The 19,002-nt window shown below is 47.4% G+C and overlaps 1 protein-coding gene across 1 annotated transcript in view; it reads right to left on the bottom strand.

Annotated features, from left to right (window-relative positions):
- Window positions 1-3,561: 3,561 nt before the first annotated feature.
- The window catches only part of PTPN21 (protein tyrosine phosphatase non-receptor type 21), a 74,405-nt gene continuing 58,964 nt past the window's right edge, over window positions 3,562-19,002 (bottom strand). The window contains exons 13-19 of the mRNA XM_021679805.1: window positions 15,713-17,121; window positions 11,291-11,428; window positions 10,148-10,369; window positions 7,652-7,780; window positions 7,226-7,460; window positions 6,448-6,608; window positions 3,562-6,227 (exon numbers count right to left, since the gene is read on the bottom strand). Coding sequence (XP_021535480.1) covers window positions 6,099-6,227; window positions 6,448-6,608; window positions 7,226-7,460; window positions 7,652-7,780; window positions 10,148-10,369; window positions 11,291-11,428; window positions 15,713-17,121 — 2,423 coding nt within the window. The 3' untranslated portion in view covers window positions 3,562-6,098. The remainder of the gene's footprint in view (window positions 6,228-6,447; window positions 6,609-7,225; window positions 7,461-7,651; window positions 7,781-10,147; window positions 10,370-11,290; window positions 11,429-15,712; window positions 17,122-19,002) is intronic.

Here is a 19,002-nt window from a genome sequence, read left to right as displayed (position 1 = left end):
CTGTTAAATCATATCAACTTCTGTTGGAATTTTTACTTAAATAGACTTGCTATCTAGATGTTGATTTTTAAACTATGCTCTGCTAAATTCACTGTGGGTAGGGTTTGTATTGCTTCAGTTTTTAACCAGATCATACAACTCAGAAATATACAACAAATGTCTGGTTTGTTACAGTGTAATTCTTCATCTGAGCCAAACTGCATCTTTATATCTCAGAATATTTCCTCCATTTAAGCACAATAGAATGAAACATTGAGGTGTTTTCATAGGAAAATATTCAACATTTGCATGATAAAAAATGTTTTATATCATATATAAAAAATTACATGAGAATACAGTAAAAAAGCAAAAATATATTCCAATGGCCCCGTGCCAATCAATCTGTTGAGTAAGGTAAATATCCAAGCTTTTAAAAAGGCTTGATATACTAATGAATATTTTTATTTTTCCCCTCATTTTGTGTCACTTAGAAATTGCATATACTTATAATTGCATAATAGCTCAATTCTATAAGAAATTAAGCTGCTTACTTTAATACAGAATTGAGAAACTCTAATATGGAAGGGTCCAAGCTGGTATTAACAGAAAAGTTGCAAAAGCATTAAGAATCATCCCTACACAATAACTACTGCTTCAATTTCTCTGTCCTGCCATAAAAAACAAAACTATGCAACTAAAACCCATTAGAGCTCTACTGGCGTAAAACTTGTTACAAATTCTAGTTTGTTTGTTTTCTTTCACCTTTTAATTCCTGAGGGTTAACCTGAATTTTGTACGATTTTTTAACCTTGTTTTAAAAAAATATGTTCTGGAAATAAGTTTGTCACCTCTGGAGAATATTTACTTTCTCAGGCTACTTGGGCTGAACCAGTATTTGCACTGGTTTTATTCCAGTAAAACCGCAAAACCATTAGATCCTTTGGGGATAGTTAACTCTAAGATCAAATTACACTTTGAAAAATAGCAGTATAAAATAAGGAAAAAGATCTTGTCTCATTCAGTGGTCCATTAATTTCAAGTGATTTCTAATAAACCTCTAGGACAGTCTCCCAGCACTTATGATCGCATATGACCTATGACATTTGCATTCTTCTAAAAAAATGAGTGACTGAGCTTCTATCCCTCATTCATTTGTTCAGGTTTTCTCAGCTGATGAGTGAGCAGGTTGAAACGGAAAGCCAGTCATCATTAATTCCGTACTAGTCTTATCAACCTACCCCCCCAAATTGAGGCCAGATTCATGTTCTGGTTAACCCAGATAACCCGACCTTCTGAATTTCTTTGGCATAGACTTGCTCCTAGGAGTGAATACTGTAGATTTTTTTCCCCACAAGTTTTTAGAGTGTGAATTTAAAATACACATGCACACTTAAAATGCCCATCGTGTGGACATTTGACAACTTCTGTAGAGTACTGATATTTTTACACAGCTTAAAAACCAACCAGCTCGGTTAAAATTGTAGATTGATCACAGCAGCATCATGTTCTCCTATAGTGAGTGTGGAGACGCTATATTATAAGTTCAAAGCCAGGGATTTTAGAGATTTTAAAAGTCTTTTTATATGACACGCCACGAAACTAAAGAAATAACTAAAGAATAATGATTGAGATTTATACAGCTAGTAATTTTCAGAAGTCAACATCCACACTGTTAGTTCCAGTTAGAAGTTCGAAGACAATTATTCCTTTCTTGTCATCCATCGGTACTTATCGATACTACTGAAGCATAATTTAAAATAAGTGGCTACTACCCCTTAATCCATCAACATATTGGGAAAAGTTTATGTTTACTCTAGATTTTTGAAAACTATGTTAATTTCCCAAATATGAGGGGTAATTTAAACATTTTGGAAACATGATGTGTAGCCAGACTGTACGTTCTGTACGTGTGACCTAGATACCCTCTGCGTGGGAACATTTGCCTTGGGCCTGCAAGGTACTGCGGACCTTGAACCTCCTTCTTGGCCCATCCCCTGCTTCCCATGTGATGCCAGTGCCAGGAAAGGGAGGGTAGTTCAGGGGCGACAGGAAAGGTAAGGGAGTTAGTGCCAATTCACCCTCCTTCACCCCGCCCTGCCTCACGGGTGCTTTCAGAGGAGGCATCCCCGCTCACGTCATCCCACGTCCCGATCCGTCCCCTGGCCTTCCTGAGCCGTTTCTGTAACACATGATGGGATCTCCCCTGATGCGGAGTTCTCTCAGCAAACGCTGATCTAGTTGACCAACTGCTTGCTGAGCCTCAGTCCCTCCCACCAGGCAGAGAATTCGTTCTCCCACCTCACCACCAGGGTGCAGCAGAGAGAACATTGGCATATTTTCCAGAGTTCAGATTACCGCGACTTGGTTCTATACCAAACAAGCTTTGGGAGGACAAACCAGGAGCGTTAACACCCACTTGGAATACTGTTTACACGGGGAAGTATTACTGTTTTTCTCAATAATTCCACACACATACATATGAACTTTGAGAGCATAATTTTTATTTGGGAACTGCCTGTAATATACAGAAAACTATGCCACTTTAACCACCCCAGAACCCCTTCAACAGTTTCCTAAAATCCTCTATCCACTCATCCCCAACACATGCAAATTTTAAATAACTGGACTTTCGGATTTTTCCTCATTTCTCTATAATTGTAGATACTGGAACGTGAAAAACTCATGTTCTTTTGAGAAATGTTTTTCCAGGCAAATTCCTAATGTACCTATTCCTCTATTTTTGAAATGTCTCTCAGCTCAATAAAGAGCCCCCCTCCAATTTAGATCTCTTTTTTAAAATAAACTTTAAACTGGGGGAAAAAAGATAGTTTTAGCTTGCTCCACATGAAATCTTGATGGGAAACAAGTTCCCTAAATTTATATCCTAAAGAGTTCCTTTAAAAAGTCCGATTTTAGGGGCACCTGACTGGCTCAGTCAAAGGAGCATGTGACTCCAGATCTCGGGGTCATGAATTTGAACCCCATGTTGGGTGCAGAGATTGCTTAAAATGAATAAATAAATTAAAACTTTAAAAGTCTGATTTTAAAAACAATTTACAACAAACAGCAATTCTTGCTTCCATTTGTTCATGCAAATCTCAAACCTGTTCCTACAGTGCAGCTGACCTCCAGTTGTACATTTTAAAACATGAGGTTTTATAGTATATATATAGTATATACATATATATCTTCTAAATGTTGTGAATATTAACATATAAACCCATCCTAAAGGGGTTGTTTTCTTCTGACGATGAAAGCTTCACAGAAAAGTTGGCCTTGATTGCTGTCATCACTCAGTCCTCCCCACTGACACACTCTTCCTCTGTGTTTCTGCCTAGACCTTGCTCTTTCTGGAAGCTTCAAAGGAAGGACAGGTCCGTCCACCTTCTGTCTTATTTCTGCCAAAGGGTTTTGAAGGCTAAATACTAGGGTTTTCAGAATACTTCACAGTAGGTGTTCCAGAGGGAAGTAATTAATAATGACTGCACTTAACATTCTAAATGAACATTTTTCTGTGCTCAAAACTCTCAGCTAGAATATTTCATCAAAAGACCCCACTAATCAGGAAGACTGATGCCAGAGATGCCAAAATCAATCCATTGGAAAACAGTGGTTTGTAACCTACTTTTTGTGAAAATGTACATTTTGGTAATTTTGCTATGAAATTTAGAATCTCAAGGAACTAAAAAGACACTGAGATAGTGAAGCATTGTATAACTTTGGCAGACAGCAACATTCTCCATTCGGTGGTGGTAAACCTATGAAGCCTAAATGTTGTACAGTTTGCTCTTGAAAATCACATTATTTCAAAGTCCAGTAATGTCGATTTTTATTCAGAAATACTTTCATATTCACAAACTGAAAAAGTTTAAATATTCAAAAGGGACAAAAAAATTACATGGGTCTTAGAAGCTGGTCAAACATGCGACATTTTAAGAATGACATTTAAATAGTGTAATTTAGCCCTCAGAAGTAATCTACTTATAATTATTACAACTGGAACACAAATATACCATATATTACTCTTTAGATTTGTTTTACAGTATGTTCTTGTCAATGGAACACTTCAAAATGTTTAAACCTGACAGAAAAGCATTTTTTAAAAAACGTACCATGGAAGGAAAAAAACAAAACAAAACACTGAAAACTCTCCCATCCTTTATTCGGTGTGGAGATGGGAAATATGATCATAAAAATCCTTAACCCATTCTTCTGGGAGCTCTTTCTCAATATTTACACTTGGGTCTACTGTTACTTAAACAGGACTCTTAAAACAATTTCAGGTTTAAAATTAACATCTTGTCCCTAAGTGAGCAATGTGCCCACTTCCAGTAGTCGTTTTCATTACTATCTCCTGAATGACCCTCTTAAGGGTTGGTTTCTGGGTAACCCAGAGATCGGCAGATCCACACCGTATGAAGCAAATCCTGTCTCCCAGCTGACAACACACACTCAGCGGTCACGTTCAACAGTGAGTTAAACTGCCTTCAGAGTGAACGTGGGAATCAGAACCATCCCTTGGACACTGTCATTCGGGGAATAGCCCTGGATGTGGCATTTTGGAAGCTCTGCATTTTAGAGAAGCAGCCTCAGAAGGAAAAATGAGATGGCTCCTCAGTGAAACATACCCAGTAAGTCCTTACCTACTCAAGTCCCTCGTAGCCCTGACCCAAAGGCCACACTCTCCCTCTCGAGCTCAGCCACCGGGATGCGATCGGTGCACCGGAACAGGGTGGGGGGCGGGGAGGAACCAAGAAGCTAACACTGACCTCAGGGGTGAAGTTAGGGGATCAGGGAGCTAGAACCCCAGCACCTCTTGAACAGCACAGCGATCTCTGGGGGCCCCACAAGTAGTCTGGGCTGCAGTTTTGGGAAATGAGGTGAACCTATTACTAACTCTTCCCTTCTTCCAATCAGAAGAAAATAAAGCCTCTTCAAGGCTTCTTTTCATGGTAATATAAACCTGACTTTATTAGAAAAGAATAGAGGTTTAGGTATAAGAACTCTAAGGAAACAAAGTGAGTCACGGAGAGTGACGAGAACTTCCCGGGGGTACCTCCCCTCTGGGGGCTCAGCCGCCACCCCCCGGGTCCCCTCTCTCCATCCCAGCCTCTCAGTCTGAGCAGAGTTAATACTGTACTTCTGTCAAAGGCATCCTGCATTTGCCATCTTGCATTTCCACTGCACTTACTCTCGCCCTGACCACCCCACATACACTTAGCCCTTATCTCTTCCAAACATTTCTGGATACTCACTGTTACCGTCTCATCTATCAAGCAACACATATACTAAAATTCAGATTTGTCTTTAACAACAAAGTGCTTAAAACCAACCTATGCAATTGTTTTTCACTCCAGTTTCTACCAATAAGATCAAATTCGTTGAGGTTTACAAATAATACTGAAAAAAAATAGTGACTCTGAGTATTGTCTCACATTTCCAATAATGTGCCTTCATTCCCAACTTTCTCTTACAGTAACTCATTCATTTCAGTACCTTAATGAGCTGAACTCTTGTTTGGAAAATAGAAAAGGTACAAATATATAGAATATTTTAGGATAAAAAATTTTCTGAATATAAAAATGCTTCTATGTTCCAAAATAACACTTTTAGACTCTTCTTGTAGTTCTGGGTTTGGTAACTAAGCTGTTAAGGTTTTTTAAAAATAACAAGAGACAGTAGCATGGTTTTAAATACAAACTTACATAGGAACCAATCACACCTGTGGACCATCCCCATGGAAAGTTCAGTTTCTCAACAAGAAAACCCCAAATACTTTAGCCATAAAATAAAATTCCAAGATGTCCAAGATAGAAATCGATACGCCTTATTGATTGCCAGAGCTGCCCGGCACAGCTTCGGTACAACAGAGAACTGTCTGGAAAACAACCTCTACAAAGTGTGCAAGTGCTGCAAATCGGAGAGATGGGAGGGGGCCAGGCCCTGGGGACCGCGCGCGTCTCCTTCAGCCCTTCCCCGGCCCTGTGCTCTGCACGGCTCCCTGCGTGCGCCGCTGTCCAGGCGCCACTCGTGGCCGCGAGGAGGCACGGGTCAGGCGAGCGCTCTTGTCAGCTGTCAACGCGTCACACCATCGGGTCCCCATCACGAGCCGTGGATGCTTATATGAGCCTCGAGCTCTTCAGGAACTGAATGAGAACTCGGTACACGAACGTGTACTGGCAGAGGGTCTGCACCATCATCATCCTCTGCTGCCGCAGCATGTCCAGCACCCGGGGGATGTCCAGCACCTGGATGGAGAGACGGCGATGAGCGGGACGCAGTCCCCCGCAGAGAGGGGAGCAGTCCCAGCAGAGCTCCGGTCAAGACACAGACACTTTCCTACCCTAGCATCTTCTGGAAGAAGCCTCCGGGGCACTTGTTCAGAGAGAACTGCTAGGCCACCAGTTCCTTTCTTGCCCAGCCTCGTGCCCGGACCGCTTGTCCCCCCGACCAACAAGGACCGCGCACCTCATTGTGTTCCAGACAGGCGATCATGATCTCCGACAAAATGACGACGCCAGTCCTTCCCACGCCAGCACTGCAATGGACCAGCAACGGAGGGTTGGGGCTTCTTGGCTCACTGGTACTATTTGTATGGCGTCGGACAGACTGGATCTCCTCAAGGTATGCTGTGGAGTATCAATGACACAGAAAATTATGCAGGGATTCAGGCCCATCAAAGCGATAATTTCCAGATTATCATCACTGATTGGGAGGTCTCTGGATAAAGAGCCCTGGGTGCCAATTAACCACCCCCAACCGCTAACCAACAGTGTGACCGCCACTGCCTCCACCCCCCCTACAAAATGAGGTGGAGGAGACAGTCTCTAAGGGTCCTTCTACTCTCCACCAAACCATACTTTAAAAACTTTTTTCTGTTAAGCCTCCTCTAAACACGTAAAGCCTTTACTTTAAAGCAAGTCCAGCGGCGCCTGGGTGGCTCAAGTCGGTTGAGCGTCTGCCTTCGGCTCGGCTCATGATCCCGGGGTCCTGGGATCGAGCCCCGGATTGGGCTCCCTGCTCGGCGGGAAGCCTCCTTCTCCCTCTGCCTCTGCCGTGCCCCCCCCCAGCTCACGCTCTCAATCTCTCTCTCGCAAATAAATGAATAAAATCTTAAGAAAAAATAGATAAATAAAGCAAGTCCAAAGCTTCTATGAGACATCATACAGGCAATATTTTCAGGAGCCCAGGTCTTCCTCCGTGTGGATGATTTAAGCAGAGGCTGTGCTGCTACGAAGGCACTTACATAAGAAGCCCGTGAGGCCCTCGGGACAGCCGTGCTCAGGCCAGTCTGTGTACTGGAGATGCCAGACAGTCCTCTCCTGCCCCGTGAGCAGGTGCTTCAGCTTCAAGCCCGTGGTGGCGTAGCAGCCGGAGTCGGTGCGGAACCGCGTTGTGATCTTAAACCTCCCGTAGGTGACGGTGTTGTGCCGGGAACCCAGCCGTGGCCAGTACCTGAAGCTCTTCTCCCTTCCGCCCTCCTGTGAAGGACGCGTGCGCTCAGAACACACCACCAGACCCAGCCGCGGAGGCCCTTTCATACAGAGCGCACGTCCGAAATGCCGGACCCCAACCCCACCCTGGCCCTCCTCCTTTAAAGGTCAGGAGCCCCCAGGGCCAACACGAACTGTTCTCAGGCCGAGAAAAGCAGTTAAGGGAAACGAGCACTTACCTCTTCTGCGGTCACCATTGCTATGATGGCAATTCCCTGTTCCCACACCATCTGCCAAAAGTCCTGACAGGTACTCGGTAGTGGCCCCTGTGTGGCAATGTAATCCCACTCAATCCCACTGACAGAGACCTGCAACCAGAAAAGAGTTTTAAAAAAATTAATGTGCGGGGCATCTGGACGGCTCAGCGGGTTGAGCGTCTGACTCTTGATTTCGGCTCAGATCATGATCTCAGGGTCGTGAGATCGAGCCCCATGTTGGGGGCCGCGCTCAGTGGGGAGTCTGCTGGGGATTCTCTCTCTCTCCTTCTGCCCCTCCTCCCCCGCTCTCTCTAAATACTTTAAATATTAATTATTAATTAATGTGTATGTGTATATACGTATGTATGTATGCACGTATGCGCATTTGTTTACGGCAGTACTAAAAGATGAACTGAATTATTCAGAATAAAGAGTTTTCTCTTATCCTTTTTCCTTGTTAATACAATTCCCATTACTACCTATTTATAAACTTACACAGTCTGAATTCACATAATATCTATGTGACCTGGGACAATTTGCTTAACCTCTTTGACTCTCTGCTCTCATCTGTAAAATAAAAATGTCATGTACCTCATAGGGCCGTCGGCAGAATTAAATGAGGCAATGTATGTGGTGCCTGTACGTAATAGGTTCTCAATAAATAGTTCTTATTGCTGTTATGATTCTTTTTCTTATAAAAATAGTATCAACATAAGAGTATTGCTAAATTTCAAACCCAGTTTTCCCTCATGAAGTATTAAACACACTGGGAGAAGTAGGAACAATTAAGCCAAAACCGAGGTTAAATACCAGATTTCTAGGGCAGAAAAAATATTCCTGCTTAAAGTGGTCTCACCTCTGAACTTGAGTCAAGATCACCCCCCGGAACGGATACTAAGTTTCCACCTGAGGCTGCACCTCCTTGAGAAGAGGCTAAGGTAGCAGAGCGGTCACTGGATCTGTAGTCAGGAGATCTGGGGTAAAGCCCACGCCTGCTGACATTTGGGGACCACAGTGGCTGCTTCCCAAGGGCCCCGTGCTACTCCGCCCACAGCCACATCCAAGGCTGTCAGCCCGGAGTCTCGGCTGCATCCCCTCACTGACAGCAGGCTCACTCAGCGGCCAGCCCCGGGTGCTAGCAGCGAACAAGGGGGAGGGCTCTGTGGACAGGCCTGAGGGGAAGGTGTCAGCGCTTTATTCAGAGGAAAGCACAAGGAGGCCCCACGCTGGTAAGCAGTAGGTCTAGGAGTTCTGAGGCTCAGCCGCCTTGCACTGGTCTTCAGTTGGCCCCTGAAGATTCTGCAATACCCACATAGGACGACGACTTTATTCAGTTCTCATCCACCCCGTCATGAGACTGGATGAGTTATTCCACCGAAACGCTCGGTTTTTAAATAAATTATACCCATATTAAAAAGCGCATGCACAGATTCCCCAAGACCGCCAAGGGCACCCACGTTTGCAGGAAGACTGCCAGGTCTCTGGAAGCCCCAAGCGTGAACCCGCACTCATCAAATACCACTTGCAAACGAAATAGAATGTGGGAAAGAAGAAAAACTCCTGACCGTGGATACTTCCTCATTCACTCCCAATAAGGAAGCTTCTCCTTCCCAAAATGAACGCACTGGGTCTCCAGCCAGCACACACAAAAGGTACAATGCTGCAGAAGACAAACCACCTGTCTCCTCACCTCCCAGTTGGGGATCAGCATCACCTTTTCCCATCTCACTGGGTGTAACATTACCCCAGTTAAATGGCATGACACTGTCTCCAAGGAAAAAGGGGTACCGCTTCTCCAAAGAACAAAACAATGCTGAGAAGTGATCACAGGGAAAAAGCAAAAAGAAGACGTCATCATCCTAAGGAAAAGCTTCGGTGAACACCATTAAAAAACCCAGACGGGGCGCCTGGGTGGCTCATTCGGTTAAGTGTCCCACTCTTGGTTGTGGCTCAGGTCAGGATCTCAGGGTCGTGGGATGGAGGCCCTGGGTCGGGCTCCGCGCTGAGCTGGGAGTCTGCTCTGGACTCTCTCCCTCTCCCTTGCCCCTCCCCTGCTCGCTCTCTAAAATAAACCAACCAACCAACCCAGACCCCTTTATCATGTAAGAATCAATGCAGGTATGTGATAACAGAAAACTAGCAATTCTGCCGTTCTGGGGAGAATTTATGCCAGAAAGAGATCTTCAGATTTAGAAGAACAAAGGCCTAACTAAGGTCAGGCAGAAGAGTGCTCCCTGAGTCCTGGCCACAGTGCTGGGGGCAGAGGGGCTTAGCACGTGGGAGGGGAAGGCGGCTTCGGCTCTGCTGGTCAACACCTCCTACCCAGCCGCGGCGTACGGATTTCCCGGTTTATAACGTGAGTTCTCACAAAGGCCCCAACTAGGCTGTGTTTACACTGCAGACAAGAATACAGTTCTTACCATTCTCGTAACTGAACTCGCAACTTCACAGCCGTCACGGCCTCACCACTGCTCTTACCTTAATATGTGACGCGTTGATGTAGCCTGTGTTGTTTTCTTTCGTTGGGACCAGCTCCACTCTGGCGTCGTCATAGGGAAGGACATCTTGGAATCGATTTCTTTCTGCGTTTTCAGGGAGTCGTGCTGTTGAGCACTCCCCATCAACTAGCCGTTTTTTAAGAATTTTTTCATATTCTGTGAATACCATTCCCTGTTCTAACCTCTGTTCCAGAATTTTACACTGTAAAATGGAACACGTGGAATAATGAGTATCGTCACATGTCCAAGCTGCATTCCGATGGCGCATCTGAAATCTTGTTTTCTGCTTCAAGTGTAGCATTATCTAGTACTGAAAACTCTAGATGACATCAAAACTAAATTTTCAACAAGCCGTAACAGTAAGAGTTAAAATAACAAAATCACCTTGTTGGTGAGAAGCAGAATGGAGAGTTCTGTTTAAGGGTGAAAACTGGCCGACAATAATTTGAATTCATTTTCTCTAAATCTATGGTCAGTTTTGTGACTCCTAAGGAAGAGAAAGTTCTCCTGAAGAACAGTAAACCCTAGAGTAGGAGAATCAGTTCCAGTCTCTATGAACAAATGCTTCAATTTTCTAATCTATGATATACAAAAACTGAAAAAAACAGTAAATATTGAAATTATCTCCAGAATCCTGTCGTAAGCAAATTTTTACTTAGCGTTAATTCATGCCTGTCTGATTTTGATATAATAAAACCTCATAGCAAATATATCTTGGTCACAAAGAAAGTCATGAAAAATTCAGTAACTGTTTACACCTGAGATAAATTTTCAATACAATGAAGGCAGTCAATGTCTGCTCTTTCCCGGTTGTACTCATATGGAGTAGAATTCCTTGTAGAATTCCTCTTAACTTAAAGCCATCAAAAATCAAGACTGCTGCAGATGGCCGGAAGAAGGTAAAGAACATTCAGGAACAAAGAAACAAAAAAATCAACATTTACTGTAAAATTACCTATTAACAGATTTGCCCCAATTTTTTACATCCACATTATAAAATGCCTTAACACTCACGATAATTAGACGTATTAGCAAATTCACTAAAATCTGAAGGCATTTTTGTAGCATGTTAGGGACTGTCCCAGAGAAAGCATACCGCTCGCTCCATACGTCTAATACGTACCCTCTCGTCATTGGTGGCTCTGGCAGGCTCTTCCTTTCCTTCATCAGGCAGAGGCAGTCGGGATAGGGAGAGTCCATTTAGGGCAGCCAATTTGAGAGGACCAATTTTTTTTGCATCTACCCGGCTCTTTTTCATTCCCTATAAAAATATTTATATGTATATATGAAATATACACAAATACACCCCCCCTGGAAAAGACACTTCAGGGGACTGAGGACTGGAAACAAATGGAAGGAGTGTTCTTCGCCAATACCCACAGGAGAGGTTACAGCCACACAAGACATTCCTTTCAAGGCCAAAGCCCTGATAAGTCTTGCAGATAGAAGATTTTGAAATGCAATTCGTTTCAAGTCCCTGCCGTAATGAGAGGTGAGGCTCCAGGCAGACAGCATTCCTTCACAGAACTCCCCAATTTCAAAACATGACACGCACACAAAAATCAGCGGCAGTCCACAGAAAGGGTTTTAAATGCAGTCGCATGACCGCCATAGGCTTTTGTGATTTTTTAAAGATATAAACTAGTTCTTTAAGCCGTTCTGAAAAAATTCCACGTTTTCTGGGGTCGCCCTCTCTATCCTGCCCTACGTTCTGTTGCAGACTGGGGTGACCTGGGTTGGCTCACTACACCTCAGAACTGCCGCATTTTCAACCAGGGAAAGACAACAGGACTGAAATCTCCATGGGGACACCAGGAAGGCAGGGTACAGGACAGGGTGTGAGTCGCCTGAAAATGTGCGTCTCCTAATGTGACTACGGAAGTAACGATCTTCCTGTCTTCAGCGGACAAGCCCGAGAAGGCGGAGTCTCCTCGGAAGCCACAGTCGCTAGGACAGTGGCCCTTGTTTGCCAGCAATGGTTTTCTCAGTTCCGACTCACAAATGAAATCAGCTTTACTCCGGCCCTACCAGCCTGGGAGCGAGAGGCTCAAGCGTCATGATTCTGCCCTGCGCAGAAAACGCCCGTATGGGGCTGGTTACCAACTGGCCGGGGAGGGGGGGGCGGGTGGTGTCTGACGCGCAGGGTTGGCCAGTTGCCATGGCGCGAATTCTCCCACCACGGCCAATCTCAAGCCGCCAATGTGACACCAAGTGGCTCACAAGACTCCTGAAAACTCAAGCCCGCCCTCGCCCCCCAGGACAGGGTCAGGAGGCCGCCGCACCACGGGCCGGGGTCTAAAGCCCGCGCGTGACGGAAGACGCGCGGGTCAGAAGCAGTACCGCCCCCCCGAGTACACGCGCGCGGGCTTCAGGGCACCGCCCCGCAGTGATTTACGTGAGCAGCGCCGGCCAGGACTAAGGGTGCACCGGAAAATGTGTACCTCGCTGTGGGAGCACTCCAACCAGCCCACTCTTTTTCAGATAACAATCAAGTTCCCGGAGGTGGAGAAGGGTGGAGAACTCTAAAATGTTTCTGCTTGTCTGCAGTTTAGTTCACTGTTTTTTGTTTTTTTTTTTTTAAAGATTTATTTATTTATTTGAGAGAGCGAGAATGAGAGAGAGAGAGCACATGAGAGGGGGGAGGGTTAGAGGGAGAAGCAGACTCCCTGCCGAGCAGGGAGCCCGAGGGAGCCCGATGCGGGACTCGATCCCGGGACTCCAGGATCATGACCTGAGCCGAAGGCAGTTGCTTAACCAACTGAGCCACCCAGGCGCCCTAGTTCACTGTTTTTAATACTAAACTCCCATAACCTAAATTCGCATTAGTATGTGAACTCATTTGTCTGTGGTAACAGTGAAGGTCATGGCAACCCCATGTCACTATGAAGAGTCCCAGGGGCTTAGCAGGGGGTTGAGCTCTTCAGTTCTCGGCAAGTCAGGATGACGCAACCACACAGTAATGAGCTAACTTACTCTGAGCATTTTCTGTGCGCCAGGACCTCACTTACCCTGCCACAACTCTCTGGGGTCAGCTTCCGTTACAACTGAGCGGAGTCAGAGAGATGGGACAGCTTGCCCAAGGTCACAGAGCTGTCTCGTTATAAATGGTCATCAGTGTCAAAACAGTAAAAAACCTTTCCTTAAAGTCAGCTACGCCCCATCACAGAATTTACAAAGCATTTTTCCTGCCTAACCTTCTGTGGGACTTACCACAGCAGGCAGAGCAGGGATGACCGTCCCCATGCTACAGACGGAGATGTGGTTCTGGTGCTGCCAGGTCCAGCCCATGGGGGCAGAGAACTAATACATGGGAGGGTCTAGCCTCAGACCCAGGTTCTTCCATTCCTAGGTCCTAGACCTTTCCCCCAAGCCACAGCTGCCATACACATTGGTCAAGCAAGGAGAATCCATTATGTCAAAGAAGGGGATCAAGAGCAAAATCTAATCACAGAATTGTACTAATACTGTGGGTCTTAAAAGTCAGCAAGGGAGAAAACTTGTATTTTTAGAGAACCAAACTGATCAAAAGCCTCAGATTTAGGGGATCTTGCTATATCCCATTCAAAAGGTACAGGGACAATATGCTTGAAATGGTGGACTGTACTCAAAACAAGTATCATTTGGGGAAAAGACTCAGGTCATACATAAAAATGATGGCTAGTTCTGGGACACTTGGGTGGCTCAGTTGGTTAAGCGTCTGACTCTTGATTCCGACTCAGGTCATGATCTCAGGGTAGGGAAATTGAGCCCCACGTCAGGCTCCATGCGCTTAAGATTCTCTCTCTCCCTCTCTATCTGCCCCTCCCCCTGCTCACACACTTTCTCTCTTTCTCTAAGAAAACAAAAAACCAAAAAAGATAATTCTTGATGTGATTAGGGAAAGAGTATTAACTATGAAAAGGACCCTGTCCAGCTGGCTCAGGGACTCAGGTAGAATTACCTTTCAGAGACCTATTCACACCCTGTTTCTACCCTGAATCATTGATCATGAATCCATACCTTCCACTCCAACCAACCTAAGACCCTGGTCTTTACTTTTCAGGTAGGTAAGAATGTTACCAAGAATCTCAGGTAGGTAAGAATGTTTACCAAGAAAAAGTAAAAATAAACTTAAAATTCAAAGCCCAAATTCATTAAAAGCAAAGACACTTAAATCCACGGCACTGTTGTTAAGTGGTTTCAGTCTATCTCTACAATCAATTGCATACTCACTGTAAAATTGTGTGAATTTTCTTCCAGTTTTTGAAGATAATACTATACTTGTGATGGGTCCTCAAGTCTGAGTATACAGGCTATCAGAGATGGGGGAGGAGTCCTAGCTGCTAGGGCACTGGGAGTAACTGGGAGACAGAATGGATAGGCTGATTAATCACTTTAGCTCGATCAGAGGGCAGGGCTCCAGGCGTGGAGACATGGGCAATAAGGAGCCAGAAGCCTGAGCAATGCAGCAAGATGACTTAGAGTGGCCGCGCTTAAATAACAAAGGCACGAACGCATGGCCAGTGCTTGGGGACTCAAAAAGTTTCGGTGGAAAGACAGAAAACAGCAAGGCTTAGACAAGCAATAACTACTTAATAAAATATCATATACAATATACCTCAATGCAGAACAGTGCAGATGATCAGAGAGTAGGCTGCAGAGATAAACGTGGCTTTAAAATTCCAGTTCAGTCACCCACTAGCTGTGTGACCTTGGAAAAGTTACTTAACATCTCAGAGTCTGTTTTCTCTTCTGAAGGAACAATAGGCCTGTTGTAAGCTGGACATGCCTTGGAACATGGTAAATGCTCCAGGAATGGCAGCTAGAGATGATGTTATGCTTTTATATTTTGCCCCAAATAAATAAGAAGTGTGCAACTCATGGTTATTTATTATAATGAGTATCAAAGAGCTGCGTTTTCTACAAGGAACTTCTTTGGGCTCTCAGCTCACTTAATCTTTCTTTTAAAGAGACCTGGAGCTCTCGGGTGTTTTGTCTTGACAAAGTGCCACCTTCCCAACTCCAGAATCCCTCTGCGGCTCTCAGAGATCATGGCCAGGCACTTCAAGCTGTATCCACACACTCTGACATCAGCAACACTTTCCTTCGGGGAATGCTCCTCTCAGACAACACGCGGCAAGCGGAACAACGCAGCCCCGCACCGCGGCACCACCACACCGGGTTTCTAAACCGGTTGCTTAGCAACCGTACCTCAAATCGGAGAACACTTCCCTCCCTCCCTCCCTTCCTTCTTTCATCCATTCCACCCCCATCCACATCCCATTGCATTCCATTCACAGAGCCTCCTGAGTTTACCTTCTCACTCCCTCTAATTTATTATCTCGAGCAAAACCACTAAAAGTCTAATCGATCCCCCTTATTTCCATAGATAAACTCAAAATGTTCCAAATACGATGGAAATAAGGGGGGCGGGGATGAGAAGAGCTCGAAGACACAAAAGCTGAAAGGGCCAGAAAGGAGAGTCAAAGTGGAGACGCACGGAGCGGGGCCGGCGCTCTGCACGTGCCGACGACCGGATGCGGGCACAGCCGCACACTCGGCTTACCCCTAGCGGCGGAAGGCCTTCCACGACGTTCTTCTTCCCCGAGAGGAGATCGGACACCGGCCGCTGCTTCAGGGAGTCCCTCCTGGCTCGGTAGCGCCCCGACGTGGTGAGGTCGGACTCGGACATGGAGGGCGTGAGCAGCCCCTCTCTGCGGGGCCGGGGGGCCTCCGCGAGCGGGAACGCAGGCTCGCGGCCGTGCAGGGGGCCCGGGCCCAGGGCGGCGGCGGTTGGGGCGCAGGGGCCGCGGGAGGGGCCCGCCGGCGGCTCCGGGGAGTGGCGGCCCCGGGGCGTGCGGGCCTGGGGAAAGGGCACCGCCAGCGAGGCGATCTCCTCCTCCAGGTCCTCCTCGTCCTCGCTGCTGTGGATCAGCATGGTGGCGTCGGAGAGAGACTTCTTGTGGCCGTAGCCCAGGCCTCCGCGCTCGTCCGCCTGGTCCCGCTCGGCCCTTTCGGGGCAGCCGCCGGGCTGGGAGCCCGCCGAGACGGGCCTGGGCGGCGGGTCGGCGGCCGACGCGGACAGGGTGCGCTCCTTGAGCCGCAGGCCCTCGAGGCTGTGCGCCAGCCCGGCCACCTCGATGCTGTTCCTCTTGTGCAGGTGCGCGCGCCGGGCGGCCGTGAGCGGCTCGCTGACCTCCTGCAGGGAGTGCGCCACCGGCAGGCTGGCCTCCTGGAACGTCTGCACCGAGTGGTGCACGCGCCTGGTGATGAGGTCGGGGTTGCTGCTGCTTATGGACAGGTGGCGGGACAGGTCCGGGGTGCTGTTGGCCGGCCGCGGGGGCGGGTGGGGCGGGGGCGGGCGATACACCTGCGTCCGCATGATGTTGGGGGCCGGGTAGTCCTGCGCCTGCAGCTGCACGTTGGTCAGCTCGGGCACACTGACGGCACCCACCACGGGCCGCCGCTCGGCGGGGTGCGGGTACGGGGATGGGCTGTGGAAACTGTAGTTCAGGCTGAACGGGTAGTGGGCCGACTGCGGGGAGGCGAAGGGGGCGTGCTCCCGAATTTCCGGCTGGCTGTAGACCAGCGCGTCGGGCCTGCTGTAGGCGTACGAGTTGCCGATGTTGAGGTTTCGCAGCGAGTGGCTCTGCCTTCCGGCGTGCACCATGCCTCTGTTGAGCTGCTTCATCACCGTCTCGTAATCTGGGGTCGGGCGGTACGACGGGGGGATCAGGGCGCTGTGCCGGTGGGATGGCACGTAGTCGGGTCTCATGACGTCACTCCCCGTGATGCTCGGGTTAGAGGACATGGGGGACGGCTGCAGGTAGGGCTGCGGGTTGTTCAGGGAGTTAGTGCTGTGTGCACTGTACACACTGCCGTTTCGGATCCGACCACTGAGGTCAACCTGGGCTCGATCCAAACTTGTCAGAGAGTGACAACAGTATCCATTCTGGTTGGTCGCAAAGAGGTTATCTGGGAAACAAACACATTTAAAATGTATTTTAAAATGAGATTTTAAGATGTATAAATCCGACCAATTACTCTAGGCAAATACTGAGGTAGGCCCTGAACGCTGATGACACTTTCAGTGTAGCTTACAAAAATCCATGCAGAAATAACCTGGCTTTACCCAGGCTCCCTGATGACTGTGGGCATATTATTTCCCAGAGTCCTGGCATCCTCATCTATAGAATGGTGACGGTTCACCCACCCTAAAGGTGGTATTCAGGCTTTGGCCCCTAGTAAAGATTAACCAAATCTAAATCCAATATTAAGAGTACAAATGACTATAGAATATTGTCTTTTTCTGAAAATCAAAATCAAATCAAAACATGTGTTTTGCTAGAATTGAAACAGACTTTCAGGAACTCTGGGTAGCTGGAGGCCGAGATACTTTTTAAGGCATTGCACCACTAACTGCTCTCTCCCCCTGGTGGGAATGTGGGACTCGCTGATGCTGAGCTAGTTCAAGTACCAACCATCTGTAAAAACCTCCTTAAGTGGAATTCTGGGTTTTCTGTATAGGTTCTTCTAGAATGAAGACAAAAATAATTAACTCTGCAGGCTCTACTTCTCCAGGTCCAACAATATCATTCGTTGCTGTAAACCTCACCAGGGGCCAGAAGCCATTCACACCTGCCTCCCACCCCCACTCTGGCCCCACACTCCAGGGGGATGGGGATCCACAGGCAGCAGAATCGGGAGTGCCGTCTCATCTACAGCGGCTGCATGTGTGCCTAGTGGGGCTGGAAGGAGGCATGTTTCTTCTGTCTGATCTGTAGTTCACCGGAAACACCATCACTACTGAGGGTGATTTCTGACACTTCAAAGAGTAGCAGTCAGGTCCCTCAGAGAACAGTTGCCTTTCAAAAGTATTCTTTCTGGGATTCAAGAGCCGTGTAATGGTTTAAGTGATTAGTGATTATCAAAGTGAATATATCACCATCTAGTGTGGGGACATTACTCAGGTGGCGTGCAAGCCAGGACGAAACAGGGCTCAGATGCATCACTGTATTCTTCCTGCTGACACCAAAGCTTCCCGGTCCCTGTACTGCTCCCACACCTGGAATGCTCTGCAACCTTCGGGTCCCTGGAGCTCCCCTTTCTCACTGCCACCACAGCTCAGGTCCTGACCCAGCCTGTCTGCACAGGCATAAAACCCACCCCTCCTTGGCCTCCCTGCCTGCAGGCTCCTCCCTACACCCCACAAACCATCCCTTTGTGAGCCTGTGTGTGTAAAAGACTATGCTGAGAACCGATGGGGGGAAAAGATGACTGGAATCCAGGTGAGTAAAGGGGAGAGATGGAGACAACAACCACAATTCAAGGACACATTACACTGTGAGACTCAGCGTGACAGGGGTCCACACAGGAGGAGGGTAGGATCACTTCCAGCCTGGGCTGGGTCGATGGGGACAGGGAGGGGAGAATCAAAAACAGCCTCATGGAGGACACAGCATTCAAGCGGCCTGTGGGGGTGGGGAGGGTATGTCCAGCTTCCGGCAGCAGCCGCTGCGCACAGGATTACCCATCTTCACCCCTGGGTGTCTGTCAGGCATGGTCACATGACTAGCAGAGGTCAAGGGAAAGAGAGCAGAGGGTTGAGAGCCAGTTTCCATGCTCCCTCCCCACCACCCCCCAGACCAACATTCCAGATGGAAGAGGCTCCTCTAGCCAGAACACCTGAGGCAGGCAGACAAGGAGCAGAGCCCTCCCGCCGGTAACCTGAGCAGAAGTCACCTCTACTGCATAAGCCGCTGGGGTTTCCCACAGCACAAGCTAGCCCCCCCCTCCCCCCACCACCGTGGGACGGGAGCAGGAGGGCAGGAGAGCACACAATGGCGTCATGTAAGG

The sequence above is a fragment of the Neomonachus schauinslandi genome, chromosome 9 (genome assembly GCF_002201575.2).
Source record: "Neomonachus schauinslandi chromosome 9, ASM220157v2, whole genome shotgun sequence".
Taxonomy (NCBI): Eukaryota; Metazoa; Chordata; class Mammalia; order Carnivora; family Phocidae; genus Neomonachus; species Neomonachus schauinslandi.
This window is presented reverse-complemented; position numbering and strand designations above follow the sequence as displayed.